Source organism: Phaenicophaeus curvirostris, chromosome 5 (assembly GCF_032191515.1).
Source record: "Phaenicophaeus curvirostris isolate KB17595 chromosome 5, BPBGC_Pcur_1.0, whole genome shotgun sequence".
In the NCBI taxonomy this organism is placed as follows: Eukaryota; Metazoa; Chordata; class Aves; order Cuculiformes; family Cuculidae; genus Phaenicophaeus; species Phaenicophaeus curvirostris.
In genome coordinates, this window is record NC_091396.1 from 42047142 (window position 1) to 42068437 (window position 21296).

The 21296-nt window shown below is 40.6% G+C and overlaps 2 protein-coding genes across 3 annotated transcripts in view; one reads left to right on the forward strand and one right to left on the reverse strand.

Moving 5' to 3' along the window:
* Positions 1-172: 172 nt before the first annotated feature.
* PPP2R3C (protein phosphatase 2 regulatory subunit B''gamma) lies at positions 173-14128 on the reverse strand. Its single transcript, XM_069858447.1, has 13 exons — positions 14025-14128; positions 12453-12580; positions 11197-11301; positions 10489-10601; positions 9560-9657; positions 8138-8208; positions 7262-7394; positions 6083-6138; positions 5936-6011; positions 5172-5308; positions 3376-3513; positions 1348-1407; positions 173-621 (listed from the first exon to the last, which is right to left on the reverse strand). The coding sequence occupies exons 1-13, from the start codon at positions 14101-14103 to the stop codon at positions 433-435; spliced, it is 1383 nt and encodes a 460-aa protein (XP_069714548.1). The 5' UTR covers positions 14104-14128; the 3' UTR covers positions 173-432.
* The window catches only part of PRORP (protein only RNase P catalytic subunit), a 56032-nt gene continuing 48496 nt past the window's right edge, over positions 13761-21296 (forward strand). For both annotated transcript variants that reach the window (XR_011337546.1, XM_069858443.1), the window contains exons 1-3: positions 13761-13891; positions 14836-16238; positions 17445-17492. Coding sequence is in view for 1 of the 2 variants with exons in the window: in XM_069858443.1 (XP_069714544.1) it covers positions 15238-16238; positions 17445-17492 (1049 nt within the window). In the remaining variant the exon portion in view is untranslated. The remainder of the gene's footprint in view (positions 13892-14835; positions 16239-17444; positions 17493-21296) is intronic.

Genomic DNA, 21296 nt, shown 5'->3' on the forward strand with positions numbered 1-21296 from the left:
GAATGCTCAACCGTGTTTCCGTTAGAGGAAGCCATATGGAACGCAGGGGGAGATGTGGGATGGCTAAGCAGATACAGGCCATTGTTGAATCAGACACCAAGAACTATATCCTTACTTTCAGGACAAATTCACATTCTAGAATAGAGTGTTCAAATAAGAACAGAGCTTGGTAGGAAGGGAAGAAGTCCAAAAATATTTATTAAAATAATAAGAAAGATAGTTTTTACCCCTTAAACAACACATGCTTTTTTGTTTCAGAAATAAGTTCCACAATTTCTGTATGCACCAAGGTTAATATTATATGGGGGCAGCAGGAGGGGAGGGAAGTAAAACGGAAGAGGCTTTGATTCAGATAATGAATATTTCCAGCGTCCAGGGAGTGGTGCATCAGATTGAGATATCTCTGTGGATACAGGCTGCTCCTGTTCAATGTCACATATCGTCAACATCAGCAGCGCTGTCATTATCACTTGCCACAAGGACCTCTCTGTTCTCATATGTCCAGAACCCATTCAGATCAATCAGAATGCTGGTAACAGTGTCTCCTTGACCGCTATTGATTAAGTCTTGAAGGGAGATTTTGTAAGGATCCTTTGGCTTTACCATATCAAAGATTTCATCCTATGAAAGAGAAGTCACAATTGAGGAAAAAACACCACACTAACAAGCAGAATAATGACTAGTTTATATCTTATACAGAATGATCTTTGGGTAGCTAGTGCCACCCACATCAATTTACCAAAAAAAAAAAAAAAAAAAAAAAGCCGTTAAGACCCCAACTATTTAAGATACAAAGCACAGTAACTGGCTACAGAGAGGAGCAATGTGCTCAGCTCCCACATCACATCTCAAATAAGGATTTGCTTTTCTGGGGAGGCTTTAGCCTCCAAGTGGCAACATGAAACTTGGGTCACTTGTATGAGCTAAGTTTTGTAGAAGCTCCTACACTTATTTTTTCCCTCAAGTACTGAAACTGTTAAATGTAAAGTAGGCAGTGATAAGAGTTTTATAGACAAGTTTCTTTAGTCACTAGTCCCATCACCTCCCCCCAAGGGATGATTCTGAATCATAAAACAGACATACCACTTATCTTCAAGTGTAAGGCACAGCAACACATACCTAACAGATACTTTGTCTATTAGTAAGGAAACTACTAGTTCCATACCAGATTTCTTAAAGAGCAACTGCTGAATAGAAACACATCTTCAAACCTATGAGTAGGACAAGTCAGATTATCTCTACTACTTTGCAGATAAATATACAACCTAGAAACTACAATAGAAGGTAAGTAAATTGGGAAATGCTTATTCAAATATTTCATGTAGTGCTCTATTCAGTAAAACTAACCTTGACATCCTGAAAAGAAACTGGTTCTTGTCCATGGATTTTCATTTGTTCCTGAATAGCCTAGAAACATAAGGAAAGTTAGGAACAGGTAGTTCAGTATTATACTGACATTGTATGAAACTTCACCACTTCTGGATATGAAGCTGTATTTGCCCTGTGACAAAGCATTAATGGCACTGCTTGCCATCAATTCTCTTCCCCAAGTGAGGCAGGGGTGCACAAGCCTTTGTGCACAATAAGTTGAACAAGAACCTGCACAGTGCCTCTGTAGTGACGAGGGCAGATGAATTAGTGCAAGCACAACTAGCAGGTTTGGGGAGGTGATTGTACCTCCTGACTCAACACTTGAACAGTCCTCCAGATGCAGTCTCACAGCTTTGGACTTCCCTTTATGCAATACTGATAAACCAGTGGGAACCCACTAGAAGACTATCAGGATGCTTGTCAGGTTAAAGCACAGCACAGCTTAAGGGAGAGGCTTGAGATGGTAGTTGATTCCCATGGAGACCACAAAGCTGAGGTGGTGAGGGAAATCCAATTACTATGTTCAACTACCTAGCAGGAGGTTAGAGACAACACACCCAAACTCTTCTTGGAGACACAACACCTAAGGAGAAGAGGCAGTGGACACCAACTGCAGCAAGAGGCATTCCAATTAGACAAAGAGGGAAAAAGGGGTGAGGAAAGAAAAGTCTTCTCAGGCAGGGTAGTCAGGCACAGGGACACCTTGCCCAAAAAAGCAGCAGAGTCTCCCTCCTTGGAGATACCCAAAACTCGCCTGGACAAGGACCTGAGCAACTTGACCTAACCATGAAACTGGCTCTACTCTGAGCAAGCGGTGGGAGTAGGTGACATCCAAAAGTCCATTCCACCCCTAATTATTTATGGTTCCAAGGCTCTAAAAGGCAAAAAAAAGTTGTGGCAATTGTTTGTTTGTTTTAAAAATGCTTTCCTTTTTGGAAAAGGTTTCCATATAAGAAGTCTTATTTTCCCAAAATCATGGTTGTAGTCAGTATCAGAGATAATGTTCAACTGGAGACCTATTACAATATAGATTATGCCTTGAGACAGCCTAAATGCTTTACTTACTGAGCTGAATGAATTATGTAACCTGTTCATCATGTTTGGAGCATACGGCTAAGTACAATGACACTCTTTATTTTTACAGTAATAATACAAAGATCCACATAAAGAAAATTCAAGTGTTTGTCCTATGTCTGAATAGATACCACTGAAGGGATCTTGTATGCGAAAAAAAGCATCACACTCATAACTCTCCCTAAATCATCCACAGCAAAAATATTATTTTACTGCATGACATTCCTCTTCCAAGATACCCAAGGTATCTTTAAAGAAAATAAGACAAACCAACAAAACATCTAACCCCACAACCAAAACCACCACACGCCACAAAAAAAGCCCAAAACCACGCACACACAAACCACAATTTGGAGGAAGACCTTACAAGCCTTAGGTTAATTTTAACAATAACTAAAAAAAAACCCAAACTTATTTTAAATATATTCTGACAGCAAGAGACAAAAACACAGAATATGAAAAATGCAAGAAGCTTTTTGCAATCAATACAGTGAATGAAAAATCCCACAGCTGTACAGACCCATCACTGTATTTTGTTGTTTTCATTTTTTCCACCGAATTTTAGGATTACAGTGAAAATTAAAGCCATGGGCAATAATCAATTAGAACTATCATAAGACATTTTAATATGTGATCATTAGGTAATTTTAGGACAATTTTATTTTTTAAAAAAAATCAATAAATATTTTTCCTAATCAAAATCAAAACAGTTAATTTCAACTACAGATAAAATGTTGAAAGTGCCTTTTGAATTCTCTCCAAGTTTTGCAATTTTTTTTTTTTAATATTTTAAATCTTCTTAGAAGTAGTTACTAGCCTCTCAGTGGGTACTGGTAATTTAAAGTGATTCCCTGCAGACCTGCATGCAGAAGCACACAGGCTATAACACTATAAACACAGAAAATGGCCTACCTGCTAAAAGAGACTTACCCTAAAGAAATAATTAAGGGAAAAGACATTCAGGTATCCTTTGTTCTCTATATCAAGCAGTTTGAAAATATATTGCAGAGCTGCAGGCTCCTTTCTGTTTTCTAATGCAAGCACAAAGTCCAGGTAGGTTTTATAGTCCTAAAAGTAGACACAATCATGCTTATTACAGTCTTCTTTCTAAATTGATTTTGCAAGCAGGAACTTTATAATTGGCAGTTATTTCATTGTAGGAGATCAGTCTATTTTCTGAAATGGCAATGTGAAACAGAAAATGGCTGCTACCACCAACACGAACAGAAAAGTTAGCATTTGATGACTACTGCCATTTTATATGTACAACAGGATTCCAAGCAGAGATCCAAATTAAACATACTACATATACTTTAAAACAATGTTTAATACATCTTTAGACTGTTGGACATCCCTAGCTAGTGAAGAAAAGCCATATAAAAACTTTTCATTACTCCAAATTAAAGGTACAGTAGCAGTAAGGCTACAGTTACCAATTAACTATATGGTCAATTGAAGTTTATAATCCTTAGACCAGAGTAGGTAGTTTGGCAAATCATGTGGTAGAAGCATTCGTAGACATCACAAATAAATACCATACTTTTCTTTCTCACTAGTACCAATTCTTGGTTTCCCAATCAAGATACAGTTGTGACAAGGACAGAAATCCTTCGGTCTTATGTACAGAATAACCCTGTCCACCTCAAACCCCAGAGCTGTGCTGCCATTCAGATGGAATGTGGCAGGCTGGACAAATGGGCTGACAAGAGCCTCATCACGTTCAACAGATGGAATGCGAAAGCCTACACTGGGAGAGGAATAACCCCATGCACCAGTGCATGCTGGGGGCTGACTAGTCACAAAGCAGCTTTGCAGGCAGAGCAGCAAGTCCTGATGGACAAGAAAGTTGATGACAGGCCAGCAACGTGCCCTTGCAGCCAAGGCTGCTGACAGCATCCTGAGCTGCACCAGGAAGTGCCTTGCTGGAAAGATGAGGAAGCTGATCCTTCCTCTTTACCTGGGACTGCTTAGGCCACATCTGAGCACTGGGTCCTGTTCTGGTCTCCCCCATAAAAAAGATACACAAACCTACTGCAGCAAGTCCAGCAAAGCACTACTAAGATGATCCCTCTCAATCTCAATGATTCTCTGGTTCTACAAAAAGAAAAACTGCTAGGCAGCTGAAGGACTGTATAGTGAATGTGTAATTCATCAATTTTAAAGTTGAGTCATCTGAATGCAGACAATAAGAGTAGCAATACATCAAGTAACACTTTCAAAATAAAATACAGACACAAGGTTTTATTTTAACTCCAATTCAGTTAGACTGCCCACTTTTTACAGCTATGGAAAGCTGAAGACAAAAAACACTGCTGCCTTCATGAAGAAGTAGACAGCTTAATTAACTTGCAGTAGTCTCAAGTGTGCTGCTTGTCTTCGGTTCTCTGTAAAGAATTACATATAACTAAATCACTGCTGCATCTATACATATTTTCAACATGCACTTTGTTATTAGATCTACAAGAATCTTTATCTTCAGCTGTCTGGATTTTGTACCATCTCCGCTTTTCAAAACAAGCAACTTGTCTTTAAGCCGTGCTGCAATTACCTTGATGTTAGAAAATTAATTTTCTAATTTGATGCACAGTCATTTGTGTGCACAATGATAAACAAAAGTTAATTTACCTCAAGCTACTCTTTATTTTAAAGATACTGATTATGAGACATTGCCTGTCTCAATAAGCCAAAGCTTTTATATTGTGAACAGAGTGAAAATATGCAATTACCATTTCACCATCATAAGTTAAGCATTCCTGAAACACACGGTCCAAAAATATGTTGGTCAGAGTCCCTGTTCCATACCGGGACAGTTCTTCTTTGCTGAGCATGCCATTGTGATCTTTATCAAGGTTTAAGTACTGCCCTATGGAGGGGACAGAGGGCAAAACATCATTTCCCTGTATCAGCAAAGAACTATTTCAACAGAGAAAGAAAATATAACATCTTTTAAACCATTTTTTAATTATCATCATAGAGTTAATGTGGTTAAGTGGGAATATGCTAGATAACAATAATATTCATACAGCATCATAAATGAGGGAGTGGGAGTGGGATTCCCATAACGAGGTTCTAGTAGCCCTACTCTAAGGTAGTGGCTCGAGAGTAAAGGCTGTGTACACAGAGAAAAGAGCAGAAGACTAAAAACATTGTTTTACATAGCTCTGCTCGAAGTATGAAAAAGAGCTAAATGTGATGCAAAACCCTGAACAGAACAGTCAGAAAGATAAGGTTACAGAAGAATCTTGTACCTTGTGCAACAAGCACAAAATGACAGTGGATAAAACAGCAGTAAAGGGCAACAGTGGAGAACGGAAACTGTAAGGTCGAGAGGATACACTGAAATGATAGATACAGGAGTTGAAAAGACAAGTTATTGTGAAGATTGAAAGACACAAAACCAGAGAAAAATAATGTTAGGAATGTAACTAAGTCATACGAGGCATAGAGAAAACAGGGGAAAGAAAAGGGGTTCACATATAAAGGAACCTACCATAAACTCTTAATGCAGAAGGTGCAGAAAACCAATTTGTTTCCTGACTTTCTTTAGAAAGTTCTTCATCCCTTAACTAAATGAAACAAAGTTAGAATTCAGAAAGAGTAAATTAAAATACTATAGTATATGCTAAGAGATCTTTACCTCCAGTAAGTCATCCAGGAAGCCGCAAGCTAAAATATCCTGTATTTTTATCTTCCCTGCAGCAAGAAAAGGAAAACACATTTCAACAGTCACTCAGCCAACATAACCATTTGGCTGTTCTCACATAGGTGGTTCTACTTCAGAAAGAAGTATTCTGAGCACAAAAAAAAAAGCCTTTTTTAAAAAAAAAACACCCCACCCCCCCTATCTTCTAGCATCAAGGACAAGGCTGTAATTTAAGAGATAAAATAAAAATAACTTTTAAAACAACTGAACAGATATTTGCAGGAGTGTTATCCTGAAGCCTTGACGATCAGAAAAGTGGAATAAAAAAAATGTGAGAATTCAACATCAACTCAAACCATAAAATAACAAATGCAAAGAAATAACCCTTAAAATATTTGTTGAAATAATATGGTCTCTTAGGTGATGTGACATTTTTGCATGTTCAGAAATTACAGATGTGACACAAAGCTACGCTGGGAGAATGCACCATTTCTGGCGTAGCTTTAACAGGTGCACAGACACAAACAGCTGTGCAAAATAACGGCACTATAACTTCACACACACCCTCTCTACATGCTTGGAATTACCTCTGCCAGAGGCTACTGCCCACGCAACTCTGATGTCTTTGAGTGGCACAGCTAGATCTTGAAAACACATGCAGTTTGTGGCTTAAATCAAGAGCACAGGAAGAAGCAAACTGCTGTCCGAGGGAGCACATCTATAACAAGGATTAGCAGCCATAACTGCAAACCTTTCCAATGAGTTTGTGATGCACACAAACAATCACAGGAGAAGTGAAGCACATCACAATAAGGGTTCTTGAGCATTTCCACAGCTCTGTGGATGTTCTGCCAAGCAGTTCTGCTGTTAGTTGCTACGCTTTCTATTGACTCTAAACATTTACAAAATTAGCTACTGATAATGATGCACTAGGATGAAAATCTCTAGTACCACAGCTGATAGGTATCTTATTAAGATTGATTAGCTGTAGAAGTAGGTTAGACCCACATAAAGACTCATGGTCTTTGGTGGAGATCTTCAAATACAAGATTGATGAATGAAAGCCTACAAACACAACTATATACTACGTTGAATCACAAGTAGCTTTGGTGGAAGGATTTTAAAGAAGTGAAAATACTCCCATATATTTAGAATTTCAAAACATGGGTCTACCTGTTCTGAGAGGATCCAGAAAGAAGAAGAACTTTCTGACTGCTGTGCAGACATAGAAGGAGTAAAAGGATTTTTCTAAACCATCCAGTTGTGGCAAAGTAGGGATGAGTTCCAAAATATAGTTTTCTAAATCCTGTAGAATTAAGAAAGAAAAGAACACAAGCTTTCAACTATCTTTTTCTATTGTTATGTGTTTGCTATATTCCACCCTGGCTTTCAAGTACACTTTGTTAAAAATGAAATCCTGCAACAATGCAGGATAGAGCATGAAACCAACCAAAAAAAAAAAACTTGTCTCCGTGCAAGAAATCTTAGGCCACATACATGCAACTATGATGCCATGACTGATATGTTCTAAAAATAAAGCAGAATGGTAACAAAGTACATGATATTTACATGTAAATATAAATGCATTCAAATGTACCTTTTTCAAATACCAATGTGTAACTCCTAATTGGATTATCCTATTGCTGAATATTCTTTAATAGATCTTTATAAGTAGTGGCAACTAGAATTTTCTTATTTTATAATATTAACTCCTGTTAGAACAGGAGAATAATTAATCCAGACCCACTCTAGCCATACATTTTTATGATTTCTACCATATCCTACTAAATCTAGTAGTGTTGATGACATGAAACCTTGCTATCTACCATCCCTTTTTCAGAGGATTATCCATATGTTGAAAAGACTAGCAGCACTCTTCCCACCAAACACCTAGAATATAGATGGTTATAATCCAAACAAATGCACCCACCCCAAATCTAGATTATGATACAAGCCTTTAGGATGTAAGACTAGAAGAAAAATGGAGCCTTTCTGATGCTCTGTCATTTGAGTACAGACATATTTTAAGTTCATCAAGAACTTACTTACTGATTCTCTGAGGTAGCCCTGTCCTGCCACGTCATATAAGCTGAGACCTATTCTTGTCTGATGAAGCCATACTGTAAAACAGGAAACAGAATCACAGTGCAAGAAACCTAGCAGGGTTTTGAGGCCTCACCAAAATATGAAGTTATTCCAAAGCCCACAAGACACTGTTAGATGTTAAGTGCCTCTCTCTCTTTCCCATTTTTCTGAGATTTAAGCAAAACCACAACAAGCACTAGCTCTGCTTAGAAATGCCATTTCAGTCTCTAAGTTAGCAAGAGTCACTGGCAATACATGATGGGCCAAGATTGCCTTATAATAACTGGATGCGAGAAGCAACTAAGCAGACACCACATATTATTTGGTACATGGAATCATACAGATTTGTTCTCTTTCCCTGAACTAGAGATATCAGTAGGAGCACATTTTCATTGCATTAAAAACATCTGTACCATGCAGCATACAGATTACTTATCAGATTGCTACAGCCCCTTGTGCAGCACGACACACTGCAGCTGCAGCCAAGGGTCCCGACCTCACTCCTGAACACAAGAATTAGAATAACACAAGCACCTGTTTTTGCAGAGAAGGCATGTTAATTAAGCAATTTTCAGGACAATGTGCATGAGGACACTGCTAAAGCACAGTAATAGAGATGGAGTAAAGATTAGGCATAAAAACTATTATTTACACACTCCACATTAAATTTAACTTTCATTTTATGAAGACAGTTTAAAAGCTCTTCTTATGAAATACAAGCTCTGCTTCATACTGATATAAATCTCTTCAAGGCAATTGTCAAGACAGACTAAGTGTCACAAAGAGATGACAGTGGTTGTACAGTGAGGCTGTTTTCCTGTTGGCTGAAGTTTAAAGGTATATAACATACACCCTCTGAAGTGATTCAAGCCATTTTTACTAGGTTTGACCTGTTTGGACAAAGCCTAAAGAGTCGAACACCTTTCCTCCTGAAGGGGGAGCATTACTGCATTTTTCAGCCCAAGTGGTTATTTATAATAAACAATCGCTGAAAACATGGTAAGGCTATAGTGAAAAGCAGTGTTAGAAAATACCACACTCTAGAAAAAAACAGCAAACAAAGCAATCTACTGGACAGTCCAAGTGGTTAGTATCACACTTGCCACAACTTTACTGTTTTGCTCTTCACAGCACAGCCTGAATAAAGGAAATCAGAATGACAATATATATAACAAAGTGATCAAGGATATCTCTGGATGAGGGGAGAGGTGGATTTCAGAGGTAGGGTGGAACTGCCACCTCCTAGTAACCAGAAAAAATCCCAAGCCTCCAGGAAAACAGCATTAGCAGTCACAGGCTAGATCCCCCAGCAAGTCACTAACACAGCTTAAAACAGCCTTGAAAATAAAATAACTTCTCATTAACATAGAAGAAGCATCAACTAACCTTTTCGCATGACATAATTGAAAAACTGCATGATAGATATCCTCCCATAAGGATCATTATGGAGTAACTTAGCAAAGGTCTTGGCTGTGAAGAACTGCCTGTAAAATATAAACACAAAGCTTCTTCTATGCATCCAATTACACTGTATTCACAGATCCATAATTTAGACACTTTAAAACACTGCTTTAACAATACAGAATGTGTTCTGTGTATTCAAAGATGTCAATTTGCTACTCAATGACCACTGAGTGGGATCCTACCAAGTAACGAGCAAAAAAAGAAACTCAAGAAAACAAAGAAACTTGATAAAAAGCAGCTGCCTTTGCTGCTCATGAGACTCTTCAGTGATGAGGAAGCTTTGAGAGCTTTTATTCAATTTAATTTCTCTGTAGTATAATAGACTTGGTAGTCTCTAATCCACTACAATGATATGCACATAAAAGGAACTGCCAGTACTAACAACTAATCTGCTTCTGCTTAAAACTCAATCACAAAGCTATGTTCACAGCAGTCTTCAACAGGAGCATAAAGAAAGAATCTTCACTGTATGATGTACACAGAATATCCGGTAAGAAATCTTCCATCAGAAATTACTAGGGAAGGTTGGTCAACATCAGTGCAAATATTATTTCCTCTTTAAATACCAAATGTGCTATTTACTGGCCACTAACATAAAAATCCCCAGGCCGATGATAATTTCTTCTTCAAAAGGATCCAGTACCCCTCTTGCAGGCATCTCTATCAACAGTTCCCTCACAGATGCAGGGCAATACACCTTTGCAAGGACACAGAACAACTAGAGCATCAATAACTACACAGACATGGGCTTATCTCACCATTAAAGTGTTTCCATCTATTTTAGCAGCTGAAATTTACAGCACCACTTAGGTTTAGCCAAAGTAAGCACATACAAGAGAAGAAAGCCTTACTTGCACTTAGGTCCAGCTTTTTCACCAACTTTCAAGAAGTTGTCATAGCTGATCATTGCTTCTTCCCCAGTCACTGGTGATGTCTGATGTTTGTCCAGTAGAAACCATAGATTCTTTAAAGGCATTTACATTTGGTTAGGGAGGTATTTAACAAAGAGTATCTAAGAAATGTAGTAAAAAAAATGAGCTTTCTGCAAGGCTCTCCGAGGTAATCAGTACACATCATTGGTTCAGCCAGAAGGGCAAGCAAGCAGTATTTCCACTGCTCTACGCCGGTGTTAACCAAACATACACGTGGACTATCACTCACTAGGATTTCTAGGAACACATTTCTTTTGTCTTCGCACTGCAGTAAACTCAACCATCTTCGCAGCATCTAAGTGAGACAAATAGAACTTCTTTATTCTTGTAGGACCACTAGGGAAATTTATTGGATATGCTGAACACTAGAAGCCATTGATATAGTCCTCATAACAAGAAAGTTCTACAAGAAAAAGGTTCTTCTACAAGAAAGGTCAACAAGAAAGACATCACCAGCCTGAGACTATGCAGCACTTCAGCTTCAGCTAGTACTTCATAACCAGCCAATGAGCCTAAACATAAAGCACCTTACCACAGGAGTCTGTTGGCAGATGGATGACAATCAGACTCTGCAGAAGGAAGTAATCTGTCAGAAGCCATCATAAGACACAAAAAATATCTTCTTACCTGCAGCTCTTCATTATCCAACAGCTCTCTACTCTTTCTTTGCAGAAAGACCGCTCTAGATTCTTCTCTTAATTTCTGAAGCAAGACTTCATCTTCAGCTGGCAGCTAGAAACATTGTGATGTTTAATTTTCTGTATAGAGACACCACTCAAAAACTACATATCTAGCAAGTACTCTAAGGTAGTCTTGACTCACCCACTCTGATGAAGCTATACACTAGACAGAAAATAAACTATCCTCCACAATGCTGTGTGTTATCTGCCTCCTCTACAGGGATAATACTTGCATACTGCCTCAAACTATTTCAGTATTGAAACATTTATTTGAAGCAGGACATTTTTACCATGAAACACTGTTCCACCTCATACCTGATAACCCATCCAGTAAGCACTTTCCCACAGTTGCAAGATAGGAGGGCTAACACATAAATCGCATTTGCTACTGTTTTTACTCAGGAGAGGGAAGCACTTTCTATTTTGTTGCAAGTGTGACTCTCAAAAGTGTGAATGTCTACTGGGCTTGTTTTGGCCAACAAAACAGATGTGAGAAAACTTAGTATGAAAGTTCTGCTGGTGTTCACATGCAAACTGTACAGCTCTACCAGAACACGGACAGTTGTATAGGTAGTCACCAACTAAAACACAGGTACTCGAGAACTTAATTGGCAGAAACTCACTATTCCAATTAACACAGGACCATGCAAGGTTAGACAGCAGCTGAGCAGTCAAGCTGACAAGTGCCAGCAATATCAAGATGTAGAACTTGTGCTCCCATAATTCCTCTACCCTAATTTGATTCATCTTGCACATAAGTTACCAGACCAAGCATTGTTTCTGCTCAATGATGCAAGCAACAGCGCTGTCTTTCATCTTGCAAGACCAATGACTTTTCATGAAGCAGCAACCCATCATGTTTACACAGAAACAGTAACATGTGTATTTATAACACTAGTGTGTCAAAATTTAGTTAAAATAGGAAGTTGGTATGAAAGAGAAAGATTTCCTATCTTTAGTAAACAGCCAGGTTTACTGCTTGATTAGCAAACTATTTTGTGGCCTTTGATATGCTGCTTAGCAATCGTCTGAAACTGCTGAAATCCACAACTGTTCAGAAAAAATTACACTTAGCAATCCACATCATTCAGATTTCAATCTACTTAAGCCTATGAAGCTGAAGTGTTCCTTTGAATAAGCACAACTTCCTTTTATAACACAGGAAGAAGCTATTGTTGAAGTTCATCTGGATTCCTCACTTACCCTGTAGTAAAACCGTGGTATGTTCGTATATGACGTATTGCCACTTTTTCTTCCTCCCTTCCATTCCATGTAATATTTTGTGAACAATTCCATTTCTTCATCTTTTAGCTCTTGTTCGCTCTTCTTGGCTGATTAACACAGAAAAGAATTTTCATGCTGTGCTCCAAACAGAGTTTTAACATTTCAAGGAGCTTTTAAAAAAAAAGGAGTTAACACCTTTAGCATGAGCATTAATGCTGAGGCTTCTACAGCTATGCTGTTCGGCAACACAAATATGAGGTAGAAGTGAATGGAGGACAGGCCTACTGGGTAAATAGTGTAACAGATACTGCAAATATGTTGCACGTATATTGTGTTTGACTACCTACAAAGTGCCTCTCTCAGTAACTGCACCCTCCGAACTCTCTGTAGGGTACCTGTAACAGACAGGTGGGGGCAGCTGACAAAGCAGCATCAGGGTAACATTTTTTTAAGGCATTGCTGACTGCAAGCAGCAGCACAACCCCACCTTCTCCTATGTAATGTTGGTGACAGCAGCAACAGGACTGCCGCAATACCAAAAAATGCCAGCAAAAAGCCTCCAAGATTCATTTTAGAAAGCAAGGCCTGGTCAACATGAGGGAGTGATCTCCATCAATTGCATGCAACGAGACAAGAGCTGAGGACAGAACAGATTTCCCACTTACATGCATACACATAAATTTTCCCAGAAATTTTACGCATATTCTATTACACTTCAAGGATTAATTTTAGCATTACTATGAACTTCACAACAATCAAAACTTTTGCTAACTTGGAGCTGGCTCCATCTCTGCCCAATCTTGCATTTGAGACACGGAAGTCTCCAAACAGAGGTGATTACAGAGGAAGAGACAGCTGCTCAGCACAGGTCACACTACACACAAGGCGTTATCATCTCCAAAGATTAAACAGTGTCTGGAAACACACTGCTTAGAATCAGAGAGTCATAGAATAGTTTGGGTTGGAAGGGACTTTAAAGATTATCCAGTTCACAACCTCCTGTCATGGGCAGGGTCATCTCCCACCAGACCAGGTGGCCCGAGGCCCCATCCAACCTGGCCTTGAACACCTCCAGGGATGGAGCAGCCACAGCTTCCCTGGGCAACCTGGGCCAGAGCCTCACCGCCCTCGTAGTGAAGAAATTCTTCCTTATGTCTAGTCTAACTCTGCCCCTCTCCAGTTTACGCCCATTGCCCCATGTCCTATCACCAGAAGCCTTTGTGAACAGTCCCTCCCCAGCCTTCCTGTAGCCCCTTCAGGGACTGGGAGGCAGCTATCAGGGTCTCCTCGGAGCCTTCTTTTCTCCAGTTGCTTTCACTGCTTGAGGGAAAACACGCCTGTCTAACTTTCAAGAAACACAACTACTCAGACGAAACTTTACTTCAGCTTAAAGAACGAACATTCCACTTCGTGTAACGGTAACGGCGCTCCCCGCGGGCCGATCGCGCACACGGACGCCCCAGCCCCTCGCGGGAGGCGGAGGCGCCGAGCCCCGCAAGGCCCCGCGGGCGCCAAGGCGGCCCCGGCCCCGCCCACCCTCGGGGCACTCACGGGCGCTGCGTGCGGCCAGGCGGGCCCGCAGGCTCCGCTTCCAGTCCCTGGGCTCTGGCGGGGAGGCCCCATCCGCCATGGCGGGAGCGCCTGCCGCGCGACCGGCCGCGCGCGCGCGGGGCCACGTGACGCGCGGCCGGCCGCGCGTCACGTGCCCCCGCGCGCGCGCGGCGGCGCTTCCGGGCGAGCGGGAGGCGGGAGCTGTCGTCGCCTCCGCCTTGCGCTGGAAGCGGCTCCCTGCCCGCGCCCCGCAGCGTCGAGGCAGGCCCGTCCCGCAGGGGTAAGGGCGCAGCGTGCGCTGAGACAGCCCTTCGTGACGCTGTGGCCGGGGGAAGGGGGAGAGAGAGAGAGAGACATGTGTGCTGTAGCACTCTTAGCCCGGCATGGGCCGCGGTGCGCGCCGGGAGTTGTAGTTTACGGGGCTGGGCCGGGCCCGCAGGGCACCGAGCTGGGGCCGTGGGACCCTGGGGCCTCGTGGGCCGCAGCGGCCTGTGCCCCGGTGCCCGGGAACCCCCGGCATTCGCGTCCGTCCCCTAACGCTTACGTGCGATTGAACTGTCATTGCTGCCAGCGCCGTTACCGAGGATTTACGGTTAGGGAAGGCAGGTAAATGGAAGTTTGTCCCAGGCTGAAAGGGGTGAGGGAACCCATGAGGAATCCCGTGCTGGGATTGCCCGAAGGATCAGGATTGGGATCCTTGACCTGGAATTGTCAGGGTACCTTGAACTTTGTGTGTGCTAACTTGCAAATGTAAATATGACAGGAGAGCTTGAAGCAGGTTGTGATGTTTTGGTGTTATTTTTAATTTTAGGAAACTTCTGACTTGACTTGGATGAAGACCGGAAGAAAAAGCCTGTGCTTTTTGCCAAGTGGTATCAGAGCTGCCTGTCTGTGCACAACAGACAACTTGTCTTTACAGTAACCATTGAACAGAAATGATAAACTGCACACCTGCAAAGCATCTTTAGGAAGAAAAAGGCCCTCACTTTGGATGAATGCTCTCACAGGCTAAGAGATTGATTTTTCTGAGAAAAGATTTTACGATTGTTGTTTTCATAAGAGGCAGGAAGGATTTATAGAACAAGCATTTTGAAACACTGAAGCTGTATAGCTTGACAGCCTTTAGGCTTTTAAAATAAATGTCCCCATGCAAACTGCAGTTTCAATTTTATAACTTTGTTAGGTACAGTGAGGTTATAGATAATTTCTTGTGATGGCACTCTTTTCTCAAACTAGTCATCAGGTTTTTCAGCCTTTGCTGCGTAAGTGTCGTGTGTTCTGGCCTGTTTCAAGATGCCAACAATTGTTTGTTGCCTCTCTCAACATCTCAAATAGAGAAAAGATCAGCCATTTAGGTTTTACAACATCTTCCAGCACTGCATTACCAGTGGATTCCAAAGGAACTGCTGTCTTTCCTACCAAGAAAAGGTCTGAAATTGATTCTGAAGAAGAAAAAGGGTGGGATGAGGAGCCTAAAGAAATACCTGAAGGGAAACTTGGCTTTTCCTCCTCTATTGGAGCTCTGAAGAAACAGTTAATGAATCGTGTCCTGTCAAGACATAAGTTTACCAACATACAGCCTCCAGAAAAACCCTTGCAGGCTGAGGAATGGAACAGACTGAAGGAAAGCTTTCAATTGCCTGTAGCATTTGAAGAAGTGATGCTTAACAATATGATCAGGTGCAACAGCCCCATTGAAGTGGCTAAGTCGTTGCTGACCCATGTGGCAAAGAGTAATGGTGACATCGCGTATCATTTGATGGTCAAATATCTGGCGTTGTGTGTCCAGCAGGGACAGACTTCAGAAATTCTTGATGTGTATGATATAATGAAAATCAGATTTAGGATTCTGGATAGTGGGGCTTACAACCTTCTTATTAGGGGGCTTTGTAAGTCAGATGAATGGAGAATGTCCTTGACTCTTTTGGAAGAAGTCAAAAAGGTTATGGTTCCCTCACGGACAAACTATGAATCCTGTATCAAAGCAGCCAGCCGTCACCAGGAAATGAACCTTGCATTTGAACTTTACCATGAAATGTTGGCTAAGGATTTGGTCCCAACCTTTGACGTCATGCAAGCTCTTTTTGACTTCAGCAGGGGTATGAAGGGTGCTGAGTTACAAAAAGAACTATTTGGTATCCTCTTATATTTGAGAGAGAACCAAACATACCCTCACAAAACATTTATGTGGAGTATAAAGCTATGGTTTGAAAGGTAAATAATGTTTCAATAGTCAGCTTTAGTTCATGAGGATGGGATTCAGATTATTCCATAAGATTCCTTAATATCTCATTTTGGTCGTTGCTGCTCCATGAGACACACATTGTCTTGAAAAGATACATTTCATTTTTGCTCCAGGATTAGCGTAAAAGTGTAAGGTTCTTACCAATTTCACCTGTTACTGAAAGATTTAACCTGCTAAATTATTATTCCTTGTTAGAGAAATTAGGAAATTGCAATGGGTCATGCCTGTCCAAAATATCTGACTTCATCTCTTTCTGGGGTTGGTACATAAGGAGTATTGACAGGTGTAAGGAATTTTCCTATAATCTATCAGAGTGTAGAAGTAACAAGTTACTTGAAATAGAAAACTAGATAGTTTCTCTCTTTAAAGGAAAGAGGCAGCAAATTTAGCATCAGTTAAATGAAGGTTAAGTGTTGCCTTTTTATAGGATAATAGGAAGCTCTTTGTTTTAGCATAGCATTTAGCAGGCCTCACAGTTTATTCTCATGAGTAAGGAAAATCAGACTCTGCAAACTGCAACTAGTTATGTGGTGCATGCACGGTGTAGTTCACTTTGGCCCACTGGAACAGGCTGCCCAGAGAGGTGTTTGAGTTGCCATCCCTGGAGGTGTTTAAAAGATGGGTGGATGAGGTGCTGAGGGGAATGGTTTAATGGTTGATAGGAATGATTGGACTTGATGATCCTGGCGGTCTTTCCCAACCTAGTGATTCTGTGTGTGATAATAATGATAATGTGGAGTCAAAATAAAAATGTGGAGTCAGAAGGCCCAATGCTGCATTTTGGTATGAGCACACCTTTCTTACTCTTTCAGGGTGACATCTGTATGGAAATCTTGATTCCTGCTTTCCCACTTGGTTTCTGAGGTGCTTTATGGTGTGTTGGGCAGCAACTTAAGAATTGTATGATTATTTGTATGGTTCTTAATATTTATAGACGACAGAAACCAGGGAGCTTGATGATGTTAGTTCTTTGCATGTTGTTAAATGCTGTTTCTTCATATGATATTTTCAGGCATTGCTATATTACGTATGTGTCTTTGTATGATTTCTTTGCAAGGTAAATGATCAATTGGTCTATTATCACTAAATGGTGACCAAAACAGAATTATTGTAATTCAGGAATTGTTAAATAATAATCTAATGCTTTTATTTATCTTTCTCTCTGTGCAAATTAGTATACCAGGCGGGCACTGGAGAGGACATCTGACCAACATTAAAGACAGGTAAGTGCTGCATTTTATTTAAAAGTGTGATGTTATAATTCTTCTCTCTTGAGCTCTTTATTCGTAAGTATAAAAAATAGCTTTCCTTAAATAAGAAAATATTTTAATCCTTGAGAATATGAACCGTTGTGTACATATGATTTTCCAAACTCCTGCTTCCAACTCAGGCATTAAACAACACCCAACACGCACATTTGGAAAGGAGTTGTGCAAAGAAGAGCCAAGAATAAAAAAAAAAACAAACCACAGAGAAAAGTAAGAGCTGCCATTTTACTGGATGGCTTATGTTTACTGTATGGGAATTAAAGACTTGCTTTAGTAAAAATGCGCTGAATCAAATGCACATGTAGAGTCTGCTGCTTTGGAAGCCCATGAAAGAACAGTGTAATTGCCTGTCCTAAGAGCAAAAGTCATTCACTGTTAAGATGGATTATTATTACATTTGAATGTGTGTGTGTTACTACACTGTATTATGGTAATTCACCAAATTCTAGACAACCTTTTTCAGCCTTTAAAGTTTTAAAGTTCTAAGGCTGATTGTCTTGGTTAAGCGGTAGCTTGTTTATCTTGCTGTCTGTAAATTCTGTTGCAGACTTTGCAAGATAAACTAGCTTAGATAACCTCACAGTTTATCATGAATTAAGAATCTGTGAACAAATTAGTGACAAGGTGCTATATGGTAGTTATTTTGTGATAACTGTATTGAACATTTTTTCTTTCGAATTAAATACATCTGAGGTAACCTACTTGGATAAGTATTGGAATAGAATTAAGATGATTTCAAGAAAAAATAAAGAAGAATTTTATTGTGTTTAAATTAAATGGCTGCTGACAAAACAGATCCTTAGGACTTAAGAAAGCAAAAAGAAAGTTTGTTGGGTTTTTTCTGGGTTTTTTTTTTGTCCTAATCATAAAGAACAAAGTCTGTAAGGTATCTCTGAAACTGATGTGGTGATTGTTACTAAATTTATCTCTGCAGTCAGTATTGACTGATGTCTTAATTAAAACATGAGTCTTGAGTTAAAAAATCCAGAAGAACTCTTTTTTCCTAAACTGAGCTTGACAATTTAATAGGCTTCTTCATAGGTCAGTCTGATTTTGTATTTATAAGTACCAGCAGTTGTATCTAAGATGCTTAAATGCAGGGTATTTTTTTCTTCCTCTAGCGCACTGAGCTTCTAGTTTCTTTGAACTGTGATAGAAGCTTGAACCCTCTGCAAACAAACTTTGAAGCCTGCTGACAATTTTTCTTTGAAAGTTACAAAAGGTTTGGATTTCGAAGCTCAGCTATAGAAAGTTGCAGCTCAAGTTTTTTGAGCCTACTTTCAAATTATTGTAGTATGTCTGACTTCATGTTTGATATGTAGATGCCACAACACTCCAAATCTAGATCAGAAAAGCAGTCCCTCAAAAAAATAATTTAATAGTCAATTAGCTGTAATGACAGATATATATTCTACAGAGGTGAAAACCTGTCTGGGAATTTCTTGGTATCAAATCCTAGAATGATCAATGAGGAGTTACAAAAATGGCAAGATAATTTTAAAGGTATGGTTGTGAAAAAGCAGCAGTTAGATTAAGGGGAGGATGATCTTGCAAGATGCTGAGTGTTTCTTTTGTCTGTTTTGCCTCTGCTCCCTTTGGGAAGCCACAATGAGAATTCTCAAGAAGGAACTGACTTCAGGAGCTTTGGCTGTTGATAGGTGGTTGGGCCAAGTTGATTTTTTAGGGTATAAGGAGGTGTTTTTTTAATTCAAGTAATCAGAAAGGAGTAGTTACAGAAAGACCCAAGTTAGCTATGGGACAGGTCCTCAGGCTTGATGATTTTGAAATAGTCTGATAACTGTTCATTAGGCCTTTCTTCTCTGTTGCCAAACTGTGAAGTTCCTTAAGGCAATTAGATGTATTCATAGAATCACCAGGTTGGAAGAGACCCACCGAATCATCGAGTCCAACCATTCCCACTGATCTCTAAACCATGCCCCTCAGTACCTCATCCACCCGCACCTTAAACACCTCCAGGGAAGGCGAGTCAACCACCTCCCTGGGCAGACCCTTCCATTGCCTAATGACCCTTTCAGTGAAGAATTTTTTCCTTATGTCGAGCCTGAACCTCCCCTGGCGGAGCTTGAGGCCATTCCCTCTTATCCTGTCCCCTGTCACTTGGGAGAAGAGGCCAGCACCCTCCTCTCCACAACCTCCATTCAGGTAGTTGTAGAGAGCAATGAGGTCTCCTCTCAGCCTCCTCTTCTCCAGGCTAAACAACCCCAGCTCTCTCAGTCACTCCTCGTAAGACCTGTTCTTCAGCCCCTTCACCAGCTTTGTTGCTCTTCTCTGGACTCACTCCAGAGCCTCAACATCCTTCGTGTGGTGAGGGGCCCAGAAATGAACACAGTATTCGAGGAGTGGTCTCACCAGTGCCGAGTACAGAGGGAGAATAACCTCCCTGGACCTGCTGGTCACGCCGTTTCTGATCCAAGCCAAGATGCCATTGGCCTTCTTGGCCACCTGGGCACACTGCTGGCTCATATTCAGTCGGCTGTCAACCAACACCCCCAGGTCCCTCTCCTCCAGGCAGCTTTCTAGACAGACTTCTCCTAGTCTGTAGCGCTGCACAGGGTTGTTGTGTCCCAAGTGCAGGACCCGGCATTTGACCTTGTTAAACCTCATCCCATTGGTCTCAGCCCAGCAGTCCAGCCTGTTTAGATCCGTTTGCAGAGCCTCCCTACCCTCCAGCAGATCAACACTTCCACCCAGCTTAGTGTCGTCTGCAAACTTGCTAAGGGTGCACTCAGTGCCTTCATCCAGGACATTGATAAAGACATTGACCAGGGCTGGACCCAGCAGTGGTAACTGCTGGGTTCAGTGGTAACTTTACAGGCAATCTCATTTACATGTAAGCCAAGCCTACAGGGACCACAGTGGGTTCAGCAACTGGAGCGTATTGTTCGTGTGCAGCAATGGATGTCCATTGTTGGGATTCCAGGCGTAACTTTTTTTGATCCTGTAAATACACTGTCAGCAGTGCAAATAATACAGTCTTGGCTTATGGTCTGTGCATTTATGTTTACCAGACATCAATTATTGGGAGAATTTAAAAGTTCTGGTTGCCATAGTTTTAGAAAATAATAGTGACTTAGCTTTGGCATCTCTAGGATATCTCTGTGGAGACATCCAGGGGAGAATAAGTCCTTCCGCTTTAACACTTAAAGCTCAAATCCTGTGATTAAATTCTGAGATTGTGCTTGTGAAAGTAAGGTATTTGGATGGATTTTGAGAAGAATGGATACTCCTTCAGTTCAAACTATGCCCAGCTGTGTGAATATAGGCTTTTGAATAGAACATGGTACAAAGAAAAAATGTGAAATATCAACATCTCCTACATATAAGAGAAGTTTAAGTGGGAGCAAGTGGCAAAGAAGTCATTGTTCTTCAGCCATGAAGAACGAAAGACTCATTCACACTAAGCATCATTTTATTGCCTGCTGGAGAAGTTACTAGATTCTGCTTATTTTCTTGGTACCGTGGCTGTAGTGTCCAATCTGATGATGAAGATGCAAGCTGTATCTCATGTCTAATATTCTTGGCAGATGTGTTTGAGAACTGATATAACTGACTGTGAATTTCCTTAATGTACTTTGATGCCCTATCTGACCATTTCTTTTTCATGTAGTTATTAAATAATTAAGCTTGGAAAATTTTCAGGTTTTAACCCACAATCAGAGATTCAAGACAAGAAGTGTAACCATGAAGTCTATGTGTATTTGTAGTTGGTTGGTTTGTCTTCAGAAAGTGTATCTGCAA

What these genes read in the sequence shown, in the direction of transcription:
- PPP2R3C (XM_069858447.1), bottom strand. Translation starts at nt 14,103, where the DNA reads ATGGCGGATGGGGCCTCCCCGCCAGAGCCCAGGGACTGGAAGCGGAGC. An exon ending in TCCTGGATGACTTACTGGAG is followed by an intron (nt 6,012 to 6,082) that starts GTAAAGATCTCT and finishes TGTTTCATTTAG; the next exon opens with TTAAGGGATGAAGAACTTTC. An exon ending in CCCTTAATTATTTCTTTAGG is followed by an intron (nt 1,408 to 3,375) that starts GTAAGTCTCTTT and finishes TTATGTTTCTAG; the next exon opens with GCTATTCAGGAACAAATGAA.